This window comes from Cyprinus carpio, chromosome A1, assembly GCF_018340385.1.
Source record: "Cyprinus carpio isolate SPL01 chromosome A1, ASM1834038v1, whole genome shotgun sequence".
NCBI lineage: Eukaryota > Metazoa > Chordata > Actinopteri > Cypriniformes > Cyprinidae > Cyprinus > Cyprinus carpio.
In genome coordinates, this window is record NC_056572.1 from 987593 (window position 1) to 1011393 (window position 23801).

General features: G+C 33.9%; 2 protein-coding genes across 3 annotated transcripts; both read right to left on the reverse strand.

Annotated features, from left to right (window-relative positions):
- Positions 1–1569: 1569 nt before the first annotated feature.
- LOC109046545 (methylsterol monooxygenase 1-like) lies at positions 1570–7024 on the reverse strand. 2 transcript variants are annotated; one of them, XM_042777506.1, is made up of 6 exons: positions 6753–7024; positions 5756–6029; positions 5472–5620; positions 5258–5384; positions 4271–4425; positions 1570–2702 (listed from the first exon to the last, which is right to left on the reverse strand). In XM_042777506.1, the coding sequence occupies exons 1-6, from the start codon at positions 7007–7009 to the stop codon at positions 2513–2515; spliced, it is 1152 nt and encodes a 383-aa protein (XP_042633440.1). In that variant the 5' UTR covers positions 7010–7024; the 3' UTR covers positions 1570–2512. The 2 variants fall into 2 exon arrangements, with proteins under 2 accessions (XP_042633440.1, XP_042633498.1); XM_042777564.1 differs by lacking the exon at positions 6753–7024 and adding an exon at positions 6630–6651.
- Positions 7025–8444: 1420 nt separating this feature from the next.
- LOC109046540 (kelch-like family member 2) lies at positions 8445–22419 on the reverse strand. The gene is made up of 15 exons (XM_042777662.1): positions 22058–22419; positions 21473–21598; positions 20549–20655; positions 19784–19905; positions 18209–18371; positions 17988–18097; positions 16250–16366; positions 15999–16149; positions 14739–14855; positions 13437–13634; positions 13213–13301; positions 12021–12162; positions 11790–11930; positions 11541–11684; positions 8445–9806 (listed from the first exon to the last, which is right to left on the reverse strand). The coding sequence occupies exons 1-15, from the start codon at positions 22072–22074 to the stop codon at positions 9778–9780; spliced, it is 1773 nt and encodes a 590-aa protein (XP_042633596.1). The 5' UTR covers positions 22075–22419; the 3' UTR covers positions 8445–9777.
- Positions 22420–23801: the final 1382 nt, after the last annotated feature.

Genomic DNA, 23801 nt, shown 5'->3' on the forward strand with positions numbered 1-23801 from the left:
TGATGAACGAGCACGGTGCTACCCCTGCAGGGGCGTGGCTTAAGTAATGACGAATCGACTTAGAGTGCTGCATAAAGTATCCAGTGGTCAGATGAATTAAAACATACTGTACCTATTGTGTTAAATCGCAAACCACTTTTTCTGCGATTGAGGTTGGATATGGGTACAGGCTTGGTGGTCTGGTTAGGTTTAAAGGATAGAGGTGGGCTCAAAAGTGTAATTATGGCTTTAACTTCAGAAATGAATTACAGATGTAACTACAGGACAGGATTTTCAAATATAAATACAATGTAAAAATATGCATGTGTACAATAAGTGCATTGTATCAAATGAGTAGCTAATTTAAATGTAAGCACATGGTAGTTAAGCACACTTAATCTAAAGTGGGCCCTAAACTCCAACTTCAGTAATATTGTCATTATTTGTAAATTACGTTGACATTTTATACACGTGTTCTATATTAAAGTAAAATCCATTGTTTACACATGGAAGTAATTATTATATAATTATGAGAGAAACTGGGTTGCAATAACCAGCGAAACTTTTCATTAGAGGATTACAGACTATGACAAAATCATCATTAACTTCATGATAATGTCGTGAATCGTTATAGATACTTGACATCACAGGAACGTACAAAACAAAGAAATATACATTAACGGAAACATAAGCTATTACTACATATATAATAAAAAGAGATTGTTTAATACCCCTCACAAAAAGTACTGTGGCGGTACCATCATGAAGTGATGTATCAGAGGGTAATACCACGCACATCAAGATATTTGATTTTAATTTACTGTGATATTCACATGGTACGCTGGTTCATGTCCTAAACCCCATGGTATTTTTTGGTACTTTGTTGTATGCGACATGTATAATGTACAGTGTGAGGTGAGTCTATTTTTTGGAAACACAATAATAAAAACTTTTTAATTAGGATCTAAGGCGCCCCCTGCTGGCCAAGCCACCCACCTCGCAGCTTCATGAGGTCCCCTGGACGGAGGTTCCTGGTGCTACACCCCAAGTACCAATCTAAACTAAAGTATAATGGTCCCCATGTAACCCCAGAATGAGCTTGTGAAGCCAGGAACCCATGTAACCAGCACGCATGAAGAGATGTTCTGTGTTGATAACCAATGTTAGTGATGTCATACCGACAAGCTCCTCATTGAAGCGTTCAAAAAAATGATAATAATTAAAAAAAAATAAAAAAAGAGGCCATTTTCCCTTGAGCTCTGAGTGTCTCTCGCTTACTCAGACCTCTTTGCGAACCGGTTTGACAGATTCAAAGCAACTGAATTAATCGACTGTTCTGTGGAATCAAACAAAAACAAATAAGTAGCCTATATATTAACATAAATATATGCAACTACATAATGAAAGGAGTTTTTGTTTAATACCCCTCACAACAAAACGTGGATTCAAAAGAACTGAACAGAAGCAAAAGATCCTTTTTGCGATTTTGCAGTTGCCAATGTCATGAGAGGGTCTGGAGAGAAGTAGCAGTGTCAAAGTACACATTTCCTCTGTAGCTAAGAAAAAAATAGAAGTCAACAAAAACTTGCATACGAGTAATGCAGAAATTTCCAAAAACTGTATTTCAGCACAATAAGAAAGTACTTCATTATTGGACACCTCTGTGCATTTAGATAAAGGGAAGGCCATCTACGCTTTCCATTGGATACTTTACATACTGTAATATGTGACTGTCTATCCACCCACCCCATATAGTTATTTACATACAATAATATTTACACTCTACAGCATGCATTTCCAACCTCATATGACACATTAAAAACCGTAGTATGTATATGCTGTTCTGGGACTGTCTACACACCCTATATTGTGTGCATACTGTAATTTGAGGTTTAGGATTATCGGTAATGGGGAATGTGAACTGTGATGAAAACACATACAGAAGTGTTTGGGAGCTCTCACAGTTTAAATACAGCACAATCACAGAGTTCATTTTTGTTTTTATTAAGTTGCATCTCAATTAGCTTTTTCCCTTATTAACCTTAAGTGTTTTTTTTTTTTTTAATATATATATCATTTTTCCACCCAAATCCTTTCAAAACCATATCTATATGCTATATACGTGGTCACTGTGGAAAGTTATAAAATCTTTAGCAAAAAAATCAGATAAGGCAACAAAGCAAAAAAAAAAACATTACAAAAATAACAATTTAAAACATTGCATCTTTGTTTAGGTGAAAGTAAAGTGCTTTTGAAGAATAATGTCATTATAACTCGAAACACATGAATGTTTATAATAATTGAGAGAAGGCTGAAATTCTTTCATTCCTAACAAACACTCTGTTGTTGTACCGTGAGCTGTGTTGGGTGTTTTCTCTTTTCAAAGGCACATTGCTGTAAAAAGCTGGCATTGATTCGAATCCATTCAGTCCGATTTTAAATACATTACAGTGAGCGAGTGCAGTGGAAGACCAACCAGAGCCCACACAGCAGTCCATGAGAGACAGATTGTTCTGGTGTACACGAGTGAGTCTCAGTCGCTCTTCACAGCTTTATGTTGTGAGTAATGTTTCATAAACTGGGAATCAGTGTTGAAAAGTCTGTCCCACCAGGTGAATGTGGATCCATAGTTGCCCACAAAATTCATGTGGTGGAAGTCATGGAAACGAGCTCCAGCGTAGAATGGAATCAGATGTAGGGGGTTCAGAGGAATGTCGTAACCACTGAAGAGAAGGCAAAAGAAGGAATGTCAAAGAATGAAACACATACATATTAGAAAAGATAAATCATGAAAAATATTTTATCAGGACACATTGTCCACACAAAAAATAGTTTAATTCTTAAGAATAAAAAAAACTAGTATTCTTATATAGTCAAACTTGTGAATTAGTGTCCATATATTTCTGGTCGTGTAGTTTTTTTGTGCACAGGCTATTAAATGAATTCACTGTCAATATAGTGCCCCCTACTGTTGCAATAAGTTATTATCTATGGAAGCCCGTTTCTGCCACTAAATAAAAAATAAAACAAGGTAATTGCGACTTTTAATTTCACAATTCGGACTTTTTTTCTCAGAATTGCGTGATATAAACTTGCAATTGTGAGTTATAAAGTCAGAACTGCGAGTTATAAAGTCAGAATTGCGATATATAAACTCACAGGTCTGACATTTTTTCTCGGAATTACAACTTTATATCTCGCAATTCTGACTTTAGCACTCACAATTCTGAGAAAAAAAACAAGTCAGAATTGCGAGATGTGAACTTGCAGTAGTGAAAAAAAACCTTAGAATTGTGAATTTATATCTCACAATTCTGACTTTATTTCTCAGAATTGTGAGTTATAAAGTCAGATTGCGATATATAAACTCGCAGCTCTAACTTTTTTATAGTTAGATATAAACTCGCAATTCTGACTTTCTTTTTCTCACACAATTGCAAGTTCTTATCTCGCAATTCTGACTTTATAACTCACAATTGTGAGAAAAAAAAGAAAGTCAGAATTACAAGACATAAAATCTCAATTGCGAGAAAAAAACTCAGAATTGCGACTTTATATCTCGCAGTTCTGAGGAAAAAAAGTCAAAATTGTGAGGTAAAAAGTCACAGTTACTTTGTTTTATTTTTTATTCAGTGACAGAAACGGGCTTCCATAATTATCAGCGTGACTGTGTAGACACTGCAAAATATACTGATCCAGACCATGGCATTAGTGTTAATTTCGCCAGCTATATTTTGCATTTAATCTTAGTCCTGTGTCAAATGTCCTTTTTAGTTTTTAGCATTTTGTTAAGTTTTTGTTAAATCTGTGAATTTTAATCTAGTCAATGAATCTCACAATTTCGCTCAAAATTGTAATCACGATTAAATATCGTGATTGTTGCTATTTGAGACATTTCTTTTTACATTTTACATTTCTTTTTACATTAATTCCTAATATTAATTCCAATAATTAGAAATTAAGTTTCTATTTTTCTATTCAAACAACAACAAACAAGACTTGTTTTGCCACACTGAGCTTGCATATGAGCGTTTAGTCAGCAACCACAATCACAAACAATACAGTCGAGATCCATGTTTGGATTTATTGAAGAGTTAACTGCTGAGAAGGTCTGACCTCAAATTTAGTTGCACCAAGGCAAACAGCACATTATTACACTTATTGCACTTTCATTTGTGCATTTTTACAGTTGGCATCGTCTTTTTGTCATCTCGTCTAATTTTTCAGCCTAGTTTTCATTAACAAAAGTAAAAGTACATCTACAGAAATGCAGGGTGTGTACTGAGCTTACCTGTGAACATCAATGGTTTCAAGCAAACGGAAAGCGACCCAGGCCCAGAGCAAAATCATATGATTGCAGAAGACCATGATACCAATGAAGAATCCCGCGCCCAGAATCAGAGTCTCAGCAGGGTGGGCATATTCTGCCTGCATGCCAAATGGAGCCTAACATACACACACACACACACACACACACACACACACACACACACACACACACACACACACACACACAAACAAACAGATGATACAGTAGATCATCTACCATTATCAGGATGAAAAGGAAATAAAAAATAGGATTTGCAAAGAAAAGAAAAATAGGCTGAAACTATAATTTACTAGTGGTGTAACAATACATGTTTAGGTTTGATACAGGATACAATACAAAATAATTATTACTTCTAAGACATGTGATAAACAGTTAACAAAAAGTACTGCTCATTAAAATGCAAAATTTGGTATTTTATCAGGGGTGCACTTGAATAGGCTTGGCCTTTGTTCTTCTCCCTCATGCACAGGGCAATGGTGACACCAAAATAGAATTAAATTTGCTTGCAAATTTAAAAAGCTTGAAGTATTGTGTTTTATTAATTAGTATAATACTTGTGGTGTTTTTGTCTTGTGATATATTGTGTGATGCAATATATTGAATTACAATATAAAACTAACATAAAAAAATATTTAATAGTATAAATTCACTCAAATTTAATTTATTTCCTCTGCAGGCCTATCTGATAGTTTTTCTACATATTGTGTGTGTATTTGTGAGTTTGTTTGTTTGTTTATTAATTTTTTTATGCCATGTTAGCATCATGGCTATTTACATGGCAAAAAAGTTCAGTCTCATCCATAAAATTTACATTATATAAAACATTTCAACTTAACATAAGACAGAAAATCTAAAATACATTCAGGTGGTACATTTTCAAATATTCCATGCAAGCATGTTTCTGAATAAAAGCGTTTTTGTGTATTTGTGAGAGTGTGAGTAACTTACAGTGAAGTCATGATGGACTTTATGAATGTACTTGTAGATTCTGCGATGATGTAGGGCTCGGTGGAGGAAGTAATGCCATGTGTCCTCAATTACTGCACAACCAAAGCACTGGGCCAATATAAAAGGCCTGAGATGGTGAAAGAGATTATAAAGAAAAATGGTTAAAGCCACAGTACAACGTCAGGCTCAACTTTTTATTAACAGGTGTTCTCACCAGCGAGGCATGGAGGCCCAGTCATAAGGGATGCTGAAGAACTCAGTGAAGTAATACGTCCCGCAGATGAGCGGTAGCTGGATGCAGAAGTGATTAAACAGCAGCATCTTAAAGCACTTCCACTGTTTCTCCCATGTCTCTGGTTTATCCTGCAAGCACAAAAACATATATAAGCAGTTAATAATAAAACCTTTTTTTTCTATTTTTAACTACAACAACAAATAAGCTATGCATATTCGATTTAAAATAAGAACAGATTAAAAAAATTACTTGATATTACATACCGGTTGGATCTTATACTTCTGCATGAAAGGGAGGAACTGGAAGATAAATCCAGGCAGACAGAACAGGAAGTAGATCAGTTCATGGACGATGAGCGAGCCCCAGGTGGCGATCTGGAATTTGCTGTAGTTCTGCAGCATGTGATTCCATGCGTGCTTCAGAGGCTCCTGCAGCGGATTTCCAGGAAGAAATGAATCCACATATTCCACCGCCAGATACGCCGAAGACAGAATGTTGGCCGTGCCGTTCACCTCCATGGCTGCTCCAAATGAGTTACTGTATTTAAACAAATGACATGAATAAAGATCAGCGAGGCTCAGTTATCTCTCTCAGAGTGTGGCATGCATGAAGGACAGGAAGTTAATATTGAACTGCATGCATCATATCAGGACAGTGTTATTACAGACAAGTTCATTCAGTCTTGTCACTAGTACATGTCTTTCAAATCCTAAGTCAAAGTTTTCAAGTTGGGTTGAGTTTCAAACCATGCGTTTGTTGTCTTGAGTGCATCTAATTATTTAAATATATTTAAATAAAATTATTATTATTATTGGGAAAAGTCAATTTGCATTTTAAAGTTATCAAATAATTATGGTGAGATTTCACATTACATTCCAATAATTTGATATGTATAAGATTTTTGTAGCCAGACAAAACAAAATCAGCTCGTCTGGTTGCATAACCACAAATAATCAAACACACAAATCCTTAAATATAACAATATAACTGGCTATTTTAGTCACTGCATGAGCATTATTAAATCACAATTACAATCATGACCTATAAACATTTTATTTATCACTCAAAGGCAAATATCTATTGAAATAATTTCACAAACAAATCCACTTTACAGTAAGTTACGTGGGTAATATTTACCTTTACGCGTCTTTACATTACTCTGCAGCTCGAACTATTATTTCTTAATCTAACATTTCTAAAAGAACATCACAACAGATATCTAGATGTCTGCGTTTCTTCGAGAACGCGTTGCTGACTCACCTGTGAGAAGCTCTTCTTCTACCTGCGCTGGCAGAACAGACGCTTTTAATGTTAAAGAACTTCACATAGGACCATTGGCTGAGACAAGAGGAGACGACGTGGGAGGACTGAGGCCGAGCGCTGATTGGCTGAGGCAAGAAGAAGATTGACGTACGCGGGCAGAGGCGGCGGCCTGATTGGTTGAGGGAATGAACTGACGATAGTGAGACCTTCAGTTTCCGCAGAAGCAGCCAATCAGAAACGCGCCTGTCTTTCATAACCTATAAACGTGCGCTGACTGGACTGAACCTCCTCCATTATTATTATTATTAAGTCAGGGGTTTTCAGTCTTTTAGATATATGGTTTCTTGTATAAAGACCCAAATTAAGCAATGTAAAAAGTATATTATAAATTATAAATGTCAAAAATATAATTGACATTGTTAATTTAAATTACCCCCCCACCATTATAGTACTGTATTTATTAATTTTTATTTTAAATTATAAATGTAAAATTTTTGTTTTGTATTTTTTTTTGTATTTATATATATATATATGTGTGTGTGTGTGTAATATACACAGATACACATATACATATATACATACACATATACACATATACATAATACATATAATTACCATATACCCATATACATATATACTATATACATACCATATATATACATATATCTACATTATATATACATATACATTATACTACATATACATATACCATATAATATATATATATATATATACATATATAATGTATATACATATACATACATATATATTATACATATAAAACATATACATATATATATAGACATATATACATATATATATATACATATATATACATATACATATATATACATATATACATATATACATATACATATATATCATATACATATACATATACATACATATAACATATACATATACATATACATATACATATATACATATACACATATACATACATAAATATACATATATATTATATATATATATATATAATACATATACATATATATATATTACATATACATACATATATACATATACATACATATAGTCTATACATATACATACATATATATATACTTTTTTGAGAAGGACCTGTATCATATACATACATATATATATACATACACATATACATATATATATATACATATACATATATACAATATACCATATAATATATATATACATATACATATAGTATACATATACATATATACATATATATATTATATATATCTATGTGTGTGTGTGTGTGATATATATATATATGTGTGTGTGTGTGTCTAAACTATTATTTGGAAAAATGTTGTTTCTATTACGTTATTGTTTTTAACTATATACTTCTAATTTGTATTTATATATTATTTATTCACCCATTTACTTATTTCAGTCTAATTTTTATTTATTTGCTTTGATCTAATTTACTTATTTTCAAATTTTTGTTGAATTATTATTTACTTTACTTTTTTATCTATTTGTTTTTATGGTATTATTTTTTTATTTAATTTATTTTAATCTTTTAAATTTGCTTTAAAAAAAAAAATCACATAAAAGTGGAATGTTAATAGTGGTGTATTCAAACAAGAAATCTTCTCTCACTCTCATTTCCCCCACAATATTTAGTACCCAATACATGCATTATTCAACAAAATATATTTTATGTAAAAAAAAAACAAAAAAACAAGTTCATTCATAAGTTACTTTCACATTGCAATATTGTCTTGTGCTTCACGTGAACACAGACACTCTCCCACGCAAACAAAAACATTTTAATGTTAAGTGTATTTACTAGAAGCATGTTTATTATTAATGATATAAAACAAGTTATGAAACTTCAAGAACACAACATTCCTGTTGACTGACAATTAATAATACACTGTTGTATATATATATATATTCATTAATAGGCTCGGTGACAGTAGTTAAAGAGACTTAAATACTAAACAGCAAGAGCAGAACAGAGAAAGTCATTAAAGTTACAGAAAACAAAGAAGAAGAAAAAAGAAAGATTTATATAAGAAACAGTACCTTTATACTTCTTCAGTGTTCAGTACCGCTAGTACAGAGAGCACTTCACGCTGGTTAGTGAGTACAGCAGTAGTTTAAGAATGGCACACAAACATCAGTATTTAGAACCATGCAAAGCGGTTTAATACCCGAGCAACCAGCGTCAGTCCACAGTATCGTGCATGCCGACGCATTCCTGTTAACGTTTCAAATGTCAAAGACCGCAATTCTCCAACAATCGGACCACAAGAAAAAAGCCAGAGGATATTAAAAGAATGAAAAACAACAGACAGTTCAAACTTTCAGACATCAAAAGTTATTTGGCAAACAAACTGCAAAATGTAAAAGTTTGTTCATCTTCAACAGAGGCCTTTCTTGCGTACAAGCAAGCAAAGTTTCAGCTCTAAAGTTTTGTCATCATCATCATCATCCATAATGAAGATGGTTCAAGTCCAGTGACTTCATAAACAACCTTCCAAGAGGCAACAAAGTGCTGGTCCTAAACTAGACACATTTTCCCTCAAACTTTATTTGAATAGGCAAAAACCATCAAGAGGTTCCTTCAGATCAAAAGATCAAGCAGCAAAAAATAGCTGGCCGTCCCCTCGTCTCAAACACAGGAACGCTTCGCTTCCGTTCGCGCTGGCCAAATATTTGCACCAGTCTTTTCTCAGAGTGTTTCGATTCTGCTTCATCAGTGCTCCTCAAAGTGCAATAAACATCGTCACTGACTACTCTCAAACAAGAGAAACAGAAAGAAAAGAGAGTGTGTGAGTGTATGTACTAGAGATAAAAAGAGGTAGTGTGTGAATGCTTGTAGTTGCGTATCCGAATGAGTGTGTGAATGTGTTTGAGAGAGAGAGAGAGAGAGCCGTATCCTCCAGGTCATGTCCATGGTGAAGCAGTTCCAGGATGAAGCCTCAACCATGATAAGAGCTTCAGTGTGAGCGAATCCTCAGCTGTGTGTCAGCTTCAGCTCCAGTGTTCAACGTCTTCACGCAGCTGCTCAGAGAGGCTTATCAATGACAGTCACACCTACACACACACAGCGCTCAATACAGTCATTCTACAAAAGCTTTGCGAAATTAATAAACGTTTTTATCTATTATCTATCATCAACAGTCACAAAAAAAATTCAAACAGAAACGATTTCTCATGCATTGTTGTAGATTTTGGAACTGACATAGTTTGTCAAAAGCTGATACAGATCAGTGCAAAATTATATTTGGGCCTATCACTGTTCATTTACACGCAAAAGGATTGAACATTTGTGACTTTGAACACCAGGTCATTTGTGACACTAAACAACCACTAGATGGAGCTCTATTCCACTCTATGCTCTCTTTTGGACTCAAGTATCTGTTAATCTTTGATCCTATTCCATTTAAATAATTTTAATTAAGCACATTATTATTCTATTAAAAAGTAAGTCTGGCCTCCCCATAACTGATGAACTGATGATATTGTAAAAAGCCTCCAAAACTGTTTTATGACTCGTTGTTTAATCTAACTAGTAATAAGCAATGTGAAAGGGTTAGTTCACCCAAAAACTAAAATTAGCCCATAAATGACTCACCCTCAAGTCATCCTAGGTGTATATGTCTTTCTTCTTTCAGACGAGTCCAGTCGGAGTAATATTAAAAACTTCTTTGATCTTTCAAGCTGTTTAATGGCACTTAGCGGGTGTTGCAGTGCATCAGTCCAAAAGAAGTTAAATAAAAAGCACCCATCCACAATAAAAAGTGTCTCGCATGGCTCCAGAGGGTGAACAAAGTCCTCCTGTGGCAAATTGATGCATTTTTCTAAGAAAAATATCCATATTCAAAAGGTAATAATCACTTTAATCTAGCTTGCGCTCACTGTTGTAGCAGTTCCAGGAGTATGACGTATGGAGGTCGCTTTTTATTTCACTTCTTTTGGACTGATGCACTGCAACACCGGCTGAGTGCCATTAAACAGTCTGAAATATCAAAGACAATTTTTAATATAACTCCGACTGGATTCGTCTGAAAGTCATATAGACCTAGGATGCCTTGAGGGTGAGTTATTTATGGGTTAATTTTAATTTTTGGGTGAACTAACCCTTTAATATCTCTTCTGCGTTGATAATTTTTTAAATTTGCAGATGTCTACGTACAAAGAAAGTAATTTATATTACATTATATAATATATTTGTATTATATCAAGATTAAATAAATAATATTTTTGTTAGTTTAATTGGTATTTGTACACAGAACACAAAGAATTTAATTGTATTTGATCAAAAATACAGTAACCATGTCATATTGTGAAATATTACTACAACTAACTGTTACAATTAAAATATTTTTATATATATATATATATATATATATATATATATATATATATATATATATATATATATTTTTTTTTTTTTTTTTTTTTAATATATAATTTATTCATGTGATGGCAAATCTACATTTTCAGCATCATTACTGCTGCTCAAGAAACATTTCTCATTATTACTAATGTTGAAAACAGTTTTGCTGCTTCATATTTTGTGGAAACCATAATTTCAGGATAAACTGATGAATAGAAAGTTCACAAGAAGAGTATTTATATGAAATAGAAATCTTTAGTAACATTAGAAATGCATTAACTATCAATTTTGATCAATTAATGCATCCCTTCTGAATAAAAGTATTAATTTCTTTCTTTAAAAACATACTGACTTCAAACTTTTGAACAAATACTGTGCACTGCCTACAGTACACAAAAATCAAGCAGTAGTTTGCTTCATTTCCTGACCTGCGTAGCTGCGTCCTGTGCTCATGCAGGTGGGCAGTAGGCTCCATTTATCAATGTTTGGATTGTAGAGCTCCACTGAGGCCAGGTTGCATGAGCCATCATCGCCACCAACCACATATAACAGGTTATTCACCGCACACACGCCTGAAACACGGACAAATTCACTGAAATATACTGTTAATCCAAAAGCATCACAGCTGGAATGTTTGATGTGTGTTGTGCTGTACAGCAGGGATCTGACCCACTCACCTGCGTTCCTGCGGCACATGTTCATATCAGCCACCTGCTTCCATGTGTTAGTGGCAGGGTCATAAACCTCACAGCTCTTTCTAACCAAGGGCCCGTCGTGCCCACCTACTGCATACAGCAGACCTTTTAACACACCTACACCTGTCCAACACAAACACTTCGTGGTTTACACAGACACAGGTTGATGGCAGTATATGTGAAGGTATGCGCAGGGTTGTGTGTGGGTGTTACCTGCACCGCTACGGCGGGTCCCCATCTCTGCTGTGTAGGACCATTCATTAGTGTTGGGGTTATAGACCTCCACAGTGCTCAAACACTGACGAGTTGCTCCGTCATACCCTCCCACCGCATAAAGCAGACCTAAAAAAACAGAGTTTGAAATCAGTTGAAATCAGCTGTTCGATATCAAACTAAATAAAAAAATAAAAAATATTATATATATACATATATAGTTATATATATATATATATTATATATATATATATATAGTAAAATTATATATATTTTTTAATATTATTATAATTAAAAAATATTATAAATTAATTACAAAATATATATTAAAATATATTAAAATATTAAAATAACTTCAAAGCTATAATTATAAAGCTAAAGTTCAAGTAATGTTTCATTTTCAATCACAAATTAAAATATATTAAGTATAATTATATGTGTTTAATAAAATATTAATAATGTTCACCTAAAACTAACATTTTGGGTTGGTAAGATTTTTTATTTTTTATTATTATTTTTGAAATGTATTATGCTCAGCAAAGATGCATTTATTTGATCAAAAATACAGTAAAAACTGTAATACTGTGAAATATTATTACAATTTAAAATTTCTAATTTCTATGTTAATGCATTATAAAATATAATTTATTTATGTGCTGTCAAAGCTGTATTTTCAGCATCATTACTCCAGTCTTCAGTGTCACATGATCTTCAGAAATTATTCTAATATGCTGATTTGCTGCTCAAGAAACATTTCTGATTATAAACAGTTGTGCTGCTTCATATTTTTGTGGAATCTGTGACATTTTTCTTCAGGATTCTTTGAGAATAGAAAGTTTAAAAGAACAGCATTTTTTTTAAATTATATAATTATCCTTATTATATTAATAGCTTTACAATGTAAGCACAAAGCACCACCAAAACAAAATATGCAAATACACTAATATGGCAATATTCTTCTTATTATCGGTATAATGTAATTTTGTACAATACATAATGGGGTCTCTTTTCTGATAAGGTTGAAGAGCTCTGGTTAATGGGGTCTCTTTTCTGATAAGGTTGAAGAGCCCTGGTTTAGGCTCTATAGTCATCAAAAGGCAAGGTTGAAGAGCTCTGGTTTAGGCTCTTTTTTAAACTCAGAATTCATTAGTATCAAAATGCAAACAAAAGCAGAACAGTCATGTACGTATATTAGATGAGTGCTGCTGCGCCGCGTGTTCATGGGACTGACGTGGAACCACTCATTGGCCTTAGCGTTATATGCCTCTACAGTAGCTAAACCTGCAAGCGAACATCATCATCATCATCATCATCGTAATGGTCACAGATGTGGGAATACAGTATATGTTCATCATCTCAGTCTGATGAGCACTGTAACCAGATTCAAGATAAATGACTATATTGTGCATGTATTACCTGTGCTGCCATCAAAGCCCCCAACAGCATAGAGCAGTCCGTTGAGGACAGCGGACCCTAGAGTCGACCTCCGGTCCTGCATGCTGCTGACACAACACCACTCATCTTTTATTGGGTCGTACGCGTCCACCGTCCTCACTCGCAACGACCCATTAAAACCTCCGACAGCATACACAACACCACCCATGTACACCACACCTACACATACAGAAAAACATTCTTGTGGTGAACTCTATCTTTCAAACTTACGATATTAAGAATCAAAAATCATCACATTTTTGTATCAGCTGTTGAGTAAAAAGGTACATCTGTATTGGGGCATTGTCTTTTAAATGTTATGAACTTACATCATTTATTAACTACAAAAACAATAGTTTATTAATTATTTTGTATTTGATAATTGATTTGATAATTTAATTTTGTGATGTTTGGTTTTTTATTGTTTGTTTGAGTGTTTCAATATATCACATCATTTAAGTTATAATGTAAAATTATGTTCTAATGTCTTTCAAGAGTGGGAAGGTCTTTTTTAATGTTGTGAAGGCTGCTTTTTTGATCAAAAATACAGTAAAAACTGTAATACTGTGAAATATTATTACAATTTAAAATTTCTAATTTCTATGTTAATGTATTATAATATGTAATTTATTCCTGTGATCAAAGCTGTATTTTCAGCATCATTGCTCCAGTCTTCAGTGTCACATGATCTTCAGAAATCATTCTAATATACTGATTTGCTCCTCAAGAAATATTTCTGATTATTATCAATGTTGGAAACACTTAATTTTTTTGTGGAAACTTTTGTGGAAACTAACAAACTTTCGAATGGGAGTGCATGCTGACACAAAATTGTGTTTAGTGAACTGTATCCTTAGGGACAGTGAGTAGTCAAGACTTGCAGTATTTTCTGTATAAAAATGTTTATGCTGCATAAAAAGTCTGTGTGGTACATATTCTACTTAAGCCTCTTTTGTGATGTAATTTTTTTTTTTTTTTTTTTTAACCCACATGTTCAGGGTCTCCAACACTTCAGTCATCTTCTATCACGTTTACACTGACTAAACATCACTTTCATCACCGGAGTTTATTAAACATACACATCACGACAGACACCCCAGCAAACAGGTGTCTGATTCTTTTTTCAGTACATAGTTAATCAGTATCACCATGACAACCTTTAGAATCCGAGTAATTACAGTAAGCGGTCAAGTCAGTACTGGAGGGATGAAGTGAAGTTCTGACCTGGAGAGCTGCTGAATGTGAGATCAGGGCGAGTCATTTTGGTGTCTGCGTGCAGCTCACCTGCTCGACATCGTCTGGAGGGCAATTCTGCCACTTGGAACCATCTCTCCTCCTCGAAGTCATAGCACTCCACACTGCGGATGGCTTTAGGAGCCTGCCCCCCCACCACCATCATCACTTCAACACACACACGGGAAAAAACTCCAAATCAAACGCCTCCAGAACACTGGTTCACAAACCTTTCTTTAAAATGCTGTTGTAATTATTTAGTTTATTCGTTTTAAAACATGCCACGTTTTAAGAAACTAATTCTTTGTATTCATGATATATATATATATAAACATATGCCATGTTTTAAGATTTTTTTTATTTGTTTTCATGTTATATCTGTAAAAATGTCATGTGTAAACATTGTGAAAATAATGCAGGATATAAAAATTCTTTAATTGTAAACATTATACATTCATAAACTGTATGCACTTTTGGGGGAGCTGTGTAATTTTAATATTGTTTATATGCTATTATACTTTTTTATTAATATTGTGAATTAGTTTTAAATTTAAATTTTATTATTTTCTTTGCACCTTTAACACACACACGGGAAAAAACTCCAAATCATAACCCTCTAGTACACTGTTTTTTTTTTAATCTAGATTTAATTATTTTGTTAATGCGTTTTAAAACACGTGCCATGTTTTTTGAAACATATTGTTTGCATTAATGAATTTTTAACTATAACATTTTTTATAAAAGTTTAAATATAATAACTCATGCTTTAATAATTTCATGTGTAACCATCAAGTAAAATTCATGTAGTATATCAAAATTCTTAAATTGTAAACATTATAGATTCATAAACTATATGCCTTTTTTGGGGAGCTGTGTAATTTTAGTATCATTTATATGCTATTATACTTTTTTATTAATATTTTGAATAAGTTTTTCTTTTTTTATTAATATAACAGTTGTTGAAGAGGTGAATTAAAATGTTTAGATTTTTAGTTGTTTTGGTTTATTTGAAATAATTTGGGCCCTCTAGGAAGTTTCCCGAGGCCCCTGTTTGAGAAACACTGACCAAGAACTTTCCCTACAGTTTCTTCAGGCAGATTTATTTAATACATTCATTTAATAAATCTCTTTAAAATCTCTATCATTTAGAATATTTATCACTATTTGAACATTTATATGACATTTGTACAAATCATATTGATATTATGGCATATGATATTAAACTGGTTAAAACCTCGTCACAGCCAATATCAATGAAAATGTCCACAATTTAAGAAATAAATAAATAAAAATGCCCATAATCAAGACCAACCTTTGGGTAGCTGATGGGTGTTCTCACTCTGGTGCGGATGGTCTTCATCATGGAGCGCTGCTCGGCCGGCAGCAGGTGGTACTTCATGGCTTCAATTAGGTAGTCTTTACAGGCGCTGCTGTTCTTTACTAAAGTTTCCTCTTCCACCCTCTGTGTACACACACATGAAATTAAATTACAATTAAAGAACGTCAATGCACATATTCACTGATGCGTATGCACACACACACACACACACACACACACACACCTGTACGAGGTATTCTCTGGAAAGAAGGGGTAAGCGAACATGTTCCATCAGATGAGCCATGTGTTCCTGACGCACATCCGTGTCATGTGTGACCCACGCTATGACCGCTTCAAACACCTGTGAACACACAGTGAGAGCTGATACACGTCTCATCTCTTATACCTGTGATTCAGTCACAAATTATCAGCATGAGATACAGGTGTCAACAAGGTGCAAAACATTTTGAGATCTAATAACTGCAGTCACATACAGAGACAGTGTGCAAGTGACCACATCGCATTTGGAGCATAAATGCTAATGCATCCTGGGTGTAGTGTGAACACATACATCGCAGTGTAGTGTGAACACATACATCGTGGACAACATAGGCATCAACGATAAATTAATTTTAAAATTCTTGTTTTTAAAAGTTCTTTAAAAAAAATACTCTTTGTATTAATGTTTGTTTCATGTTTTTCTTTTTAAACTATAACATTTTTTAATAAGAGTTTAAATATCATTTTATAAATATATCATTTGAAAAACGTAATGGAGCTACTATTTCCTTACACCCTGAATCATATCTTTTACTATAAATTCATAAATTTTATGATGTTTTTGGGGAGCAATGTTATTTAAGAATTATTTATATGTTATTATAGTTTTTATTTATATTTTGAATTAGCTTTTATTTTTATTTTTCCAGTTTTAATTTTAGTTTGCTTTTTTAATCATTTTTATGTTTTTAATTCTAGTAAGTTATGTGCTTTAGTCATTTTTATTAGCTTTTGTTTTTTAATATATATATATATATATATTATATATATATATATATATAATATATATATATATATATATATATATATATACTATATATATTTTTTGTTTTTTTTTTTTTTTTTTTTTTAATTTTTTAAACTATACTATTTAGGTTTAATTCAAAAATTTCTATTATTTTTTTAGTTTTAGTTTATGTCCAGTTAGTAATTTTAGTGCTTCAGCTTAAATTTATTTCAAGTAGTTCCCAATCAAGTATTTAAGCAAATCTAATATTTATATTTTATTTAATTCCAGCTTTATTTCATTTAATTAACAAAAATAGTTTCAGTTTTAGGATTAGTTAACAATAATAACTCTGTTGAGGAGTCACATCAAGACATCTTAACCTAAACTAATCTTGCCTTGTGATCGAAAAAGGTCATTTATTAAATTATCTGAAATTTTAAGAGATTTCTGACCTTGACAAACAGTCATTAGAGTCCGCAGGGCTCCTCTGTAGGATTTTATTTCCTTTAATACATTTATTTGCAGAAATTAGCATTGGGTCAAATTTGAATGCATGTAGTCATGAAATGAAACGCAGGAGATGTTTCTGAGATGCGTGTCAGTACTGGGTGAAAACAGTGCTCTGTCACGTCTGTGATCAGATCACGAGAGACGGATGTTAATACCAGGTGGAACAAGACAGACGTAGAATTAAAACTAATAAAAAGACAAAAATATCATATCTTTAGAAGCTGGTGTTGCCATGGCAAAAAAACAAAAATACAACAACAGCATGGTGCCCACGCCTTGCATCTTCCATCTCCAGTTTCCATGACGACCAACAAGCTCTCATCAGCAGCTACAGCTATTCCCATAGTGTTATTGTACCAGCGGTGTTACCATGGCAACAGAGCTGCTAAAGTCTGCATGATAAAACCACCTGTGTGCTGCTATAGTGACAGCAACACAAGCCTCTCATCACACGTGACGTTACCTTTTCTTCTGATGGAATGGTCAGTTTGTCGCTTGCTATGAGGCTGCACACTTGCTCCATGCCCAGATTGAGAAACTCCTCACTCTGCACGACCTCCGAGAAGTGTTGCTCTGTGAGTGTCAGTGAGTGGGAGAGAGATGGAGACCATCACACAGAGTTACTGACACACATCTGATAAGAACTATCGTGTGTGTGAATTTCTTTTATGGAAGGACACACACCGGCGTACGTGTTGGCGAGACTGAGCAGCTCCGTGCAGGCGTGCAAATCGGCGAAGGCGCAGATGCCGAGGCAGTTGGTTGGGTGAAGCTGGGTTGTGAGAAACTCGCAGCAGGCCTTTTTAACTTCCTGTAGCTGCAGCAGACCAGCAGCGGGCAAGAGCACCTAAACTAAAAAAAAAAAACACTGCGAGAAAAGACCTCAAATGAGCCCTTCAAGAAATGTGTCTGATGTATTTTTCCTTGTCCTGGCAAGAATTTTACATGCATTAAGGACATTTTTTTAAAATGGTGCTAAACTGTTTAAAACATCAAAACATTTTTTTATGTTAAACAATCTTTTTAAATTATTATTAGTCCAATAACCTTTTTTTCTCTCATTGAACATCCTGTTTCACTTTAAAATACATATGTTTACATAAGTAAAATGGTTTGCAAATGTCGTTTCTTGACTTTAAGAAAGCTGTTTTTAACCCTCTGGTGTTGTTGGGTCATTTTGGACAGAAAATTTGTTTTGGTTTGGTATTGTGTTTTTTTTTTTTTTTTTTTTTTTTTTACTTCTTCATTAGAATGGTACAAATCTTGGTTTTGGCACTTGCTAAGTACACACACACACACAAAACTATGGACAGGATTCGAAAAGGTTAAATCGTCCTGAAAAAAAAGGTCACACTTGTATTGTTTGCAGTTAAAAGTGAATTTGATCTAGTAGAAACATTTGGTGCTCAACCTCAAATTTGGAACACAACTTATTTAGATTTATGGCTTTGATTTTCTTGCTGTTTTAGAGTAGAATGTGTTTTGGAAAATATATATTTCAAATACAATTTTAAAACAGTATTTTTGTGCATTTTTCGTAATAATAAATTGAAACTTCTATAACTTGTTTTTTAGTTTCACCTTTGCAAAAATGTTTTTCACTATAATCTGCCTAGTGTTTTCTTTAAAAAAAGACCGAACTTAAGTCTGTGCTCCAAAGAATTCAAGATTTGCGACAATTTAAGCTGGAAATTTCATTTTCAGGTCTATGCTCTAAAAGTGTTTAACAGATCATAAGTAATATTTAGTACCATAAAATCCCCTAGAAACACAAAATATTAAATGAAAAACATTATCAAACTCAAACATAGCACATTCTTTCATAAAATAAAAAAGGTAATTTTTGAATGCAACCTGAACAACACCAGAAGGTTAAGCATCTCACGCCACTAAATGTTGCAACAAGTTAAAAGTAGACCAAGTTGCATTTCACTGGCAGTCAACTTCTTACTGTTAAGCTTTGCATAAAAGTTAGAATTCCTAAAAAAAAAATTCAGCCTCATTTTAACACCCTCCGTCTAGTCAACTGTGCAGACACAGACACATAAGCTACTGACACCCACCCACACAACACACACACACACACACACACACGCACGCATGCACACTTCCTGGACGTGATTTTCTGTGCTCTCAGTGTAATACCAAAGAACAAAACATAAAAAGAGCACAGATTCAGTCACCTGTGTTTTTAGGCCATGCGTTCATAGCATGCAAAGAACAGAAAGTGGCGCTCCAGTCCCCCCCACACACAGTTACCTGCACATTCTCCTCTGTTACTTGGATCTCAGCAGTGTAAACATAGTCGATCAGCATTCCCAGAGTCCAGCCGTCAATCTCTTTGATTCGAACCTTCTTCTGACGGCTCTCGGTCATCTCTCCTACAAACACAAATATTCACTAAATATTTCATGTTCAATATTATAAGTGTATTCTTATTATTTAATTTATATATATATATATATATATATATATATATATATATACACATACACATATATACATACACTACTGGTCATAAGTTTGGGATGAGAAAGATTTTTAATGTGTTTTATGGGAGTTTCTTATGCTCATCAAGGGTGCATTTATTTGATCAAAAATACAGGAAAAATATGTAATATTGTAAAATATTATTATGATGTAAAATAACATTTTTCTATTTTATTATACATTAAAATCTAATTTATTTCTGTGATGCAAAGCTGAATTTTCAGCTTCATTACTCCAGTCCTCAGTGTCACATGATCTTCAGAAATCATTCTAATATGATGATTTATTATCAGTGCTGGAAACTGTGTGCTGCTTGATAATTTTTTTGGAACCTGTGAGACTTTTTTTCAGGATTTTTGATGAATAAAAAGTCAAAAAGAAGAGCATTTATTTAAAACAGAAATCTTTTCTAACAATATACACTACAGTTGGGATCAGTAAATTTTTATTCTTTTTTTTTCTTTAAGAAATTAAAACTTTTATTCAGCAAGGATGTGTTAAATTGTGAATGTGTGTGTGTCAGTGTGTCCTCGCCTGTAAACATAGCGTGGAAGTATGGACACCCGGCAGCTAAGACGACTCGATGAGCAGCTATCTCCACATCCTCCGCAATGATGGTGACATCACACAACACACTCTGACTGCGGAGAGGGGAAAGATTTCACACACAGCGGTCACACAAAGGATTTGGACAAAATATCTGAGTGACACTGAATTAGACATTACAAACATCAAACCTAGCAGCATCTGCAAATACAGGAAGACCTCAGACCTAACTTCTTTTGAGCAATAGTTTTAAAGCAACTGCTTATGGTCATGTTTAACGTCTGATGACCAGATACATTGTTTTCTTAAATTATGTTTTCGACATAAGATAAGCATGTTATGATTAGCTTGAAAAGTTTGAGGTCGATTTCTGAAAACAGGAATATTGTAAAATATGAATACAATTTAAAATGAACGCTTACCATTTTAATATATTAATAAATTCGAATAATAGAATGTAATTTATTCCTGTGTTAAAAGCTGAGTTTTCAGCATCATTACTCCAGTCTTCAGTGTCACGTGATCTTCAGAAATCATTCTAATATTCTGATTTGCTGCTCAAGAAGCATTATTATCAGTGTTTAAAACAGTTGCTGCTTCATATTTTGTGGAAAATGTGAAATTTAGAAATATAAAGTCTGTGGCAACTGTATTAATATAACTATGTTACGACAACAAATAACATTTTAATACACACACCTGCAAAGCCCAGTCATAATTCACTCACGTTAAAAAGAATATGTCACCCAAAAATAAAATTCTGAGTTTTTTTTTTTTAGGTTAAGTATCCATTTAAGAGCACACACATAAAAAGCGGTGTTATTAAGAGGCTCTGCATGATTTCTACCAGTATCACACACACACACACACACGGTGTTAATAAGAGGTATCTACACACACACACACACACACCTGCGGAGCTCGTTCATGATCCTGAAGGCTTTCCTCATGTGACGTGGATTGATGGTGACCGCACTCTGTTTCTCACACACATCATCCTTCAGCTCCACAGCTTTATGATGGCAAAGCTTGGTGCATCTGAAACACACACACACACACACATGTTGGTATTGGTGCTTTATGGAGACTCTCCATAGGCGTAATGATTTTTATACTGTACAAACTGTATTTTCTATCACCCTACACCTAAACGTACCCCTCACAGAAAACTTTGTGCATTTTCAGATTTAAAAAAAAACACCATTTAGCATGAGTGTCCTCATAAACCACCTTCATATCGTAATAGCCGTGTTATACCCATGTCATTATACAAATTTGTGTCCTTATAAACCACCAAACCAGTGCAGTGCCCTTACACAAGAAGTGAACATATATAGCAATTATATATATAAACATGTGACATAAAAAGTGTTGGAGGTGTGTGGACAAGGAGAGATTTACTCTGTATTGACATTACAGTAGTGTGAACACAGCTCTCTCTCTCTCTCTCTCTCTCTCTCACACACACACACACACACACACACACACAGCTCTTACAGTGGATGTATCTCCATAGCGCTGGTTCTGTTCACATCAGTCTGCGTCTCTTCATCTCTGGTCGGGGTCTGTCGTTTAAATCCCCGCTGTGTCCCGTCCGCCGAACCGAGCCGAACCGAGCCAAACCGGGCTGGACCGAGTCCTGGTGTGCGGGTCCAGCTCCGCTAATGAAAATCAAAAAGTCAGTCGGCCTCAGAAACGCTGTCAGTGTGACTGTCGTGCCCGGATAATGAGCGACAGAGAGGTCCGTTGTGTGGGCGAAGACAGGACACATCCAGAGACTGAGACGCTACAGCTCACACACAAAAACAAGAGTGAAGCAAAGGCTGACACGCTCCTTCGGCGAAACACAAACACACGCGCGTGCCTACAGCGCCCCTACTGCTGGAAGACTGAATGACGGCAACCTGTGTTTGGTTACATCTCTATTGTGCTCTCCACGAGTCAGACAACGTCTTACAGAATTTTTTTTATATGATTCATTATTATTATTATCATGCATTGGGATCAGTAAGATTAGATTGGTTTTAATAAGAAGTCTATTATGCTCAGCAAGCCTGCATTTAATAAAAAATACAGTAATAACATAATTATCGCGAGATATTATTACATATCAAAATAACTGTTTTCTATTTTATGCATTTTAAAATGTAATGTATTCCTGTGATGGAAAGCTGAATTTCCAGCATCATTACTCCAGTCTTCAGTGTCACATGATCCTTCAGAAATCATTCTAATATGCTGCTAAAGAAACATTTCTGATTATTATTATTAATGTTGAAAACAGTTACTGCTTAATATTTTTGTGGAAACCATGTTTTTTTTTTTTTTTCAGGAATCTTCGATGCATGTAAAATACAAAAGAACAGCATTTATTTGAAATAGAAATCTTCTTAAAAAATGTCTGACCCCTATATTGAATTAAAAGAAAGTTAAAAAAAAAACTAAAAATTTGAATTTGTGAATATTTCTCAGTATTTTTGAAAATTAATTTCTGCACAGGGACATACCTTAAAGTACTGATTGCAAAAAACAACCAAACTATGAAATATTTAACTGTTATTGCATAAAAAAAATGTTCATTAAACATGTGTGAAGTCACCATTTATAGGCCATTAAATTTCAACTACCATGCATAAAATGTCCCCACTAACATTGAAACAAGTGTCCTGAGGCTCAACACTGGCAGAGAAGAATCTGATCACAGATCAAACTTAAAACATGTAGGAGGCTCTCTGCCGATGGCGTGAGTGTTGGTCAAATGTCAAAAGTTCATCTGAAACGCAACATTAAATCATCAAAGATGGAGATACGAGACATGAGATTGCATCGCTACAGTGTTTATTTTCCCTCAGTCATTTGTAGCTGAATTGCGTCCAATAAACAGAATAGGTCTCTGAAATCTTTAACAAAATATAACCAATATTTACAATAGCTATATTAAAAATACAAAAGTAGCTACAGACTTTGCCAGTTGTCTTTGTAAAAGACGTAGAAATACATGTGATTCTTCTAGATTTGTCTGGGTAGAAACACAGGAGCTGTAAGGGATACATTTGAGCACACGACATTCTAAGCAAAATATACTGTTTACTGACCGTTTCAACCACCTATCGTCTACGTAACTATAATTTATATATTCTTGACTACAATCGCTTGCTTCTGAAAATGTGTGCAACAATTCATGATTTGTGCCATACACTTGGAGAGCTGGAGACAATGGTACTGACAGATAAAATTAAAT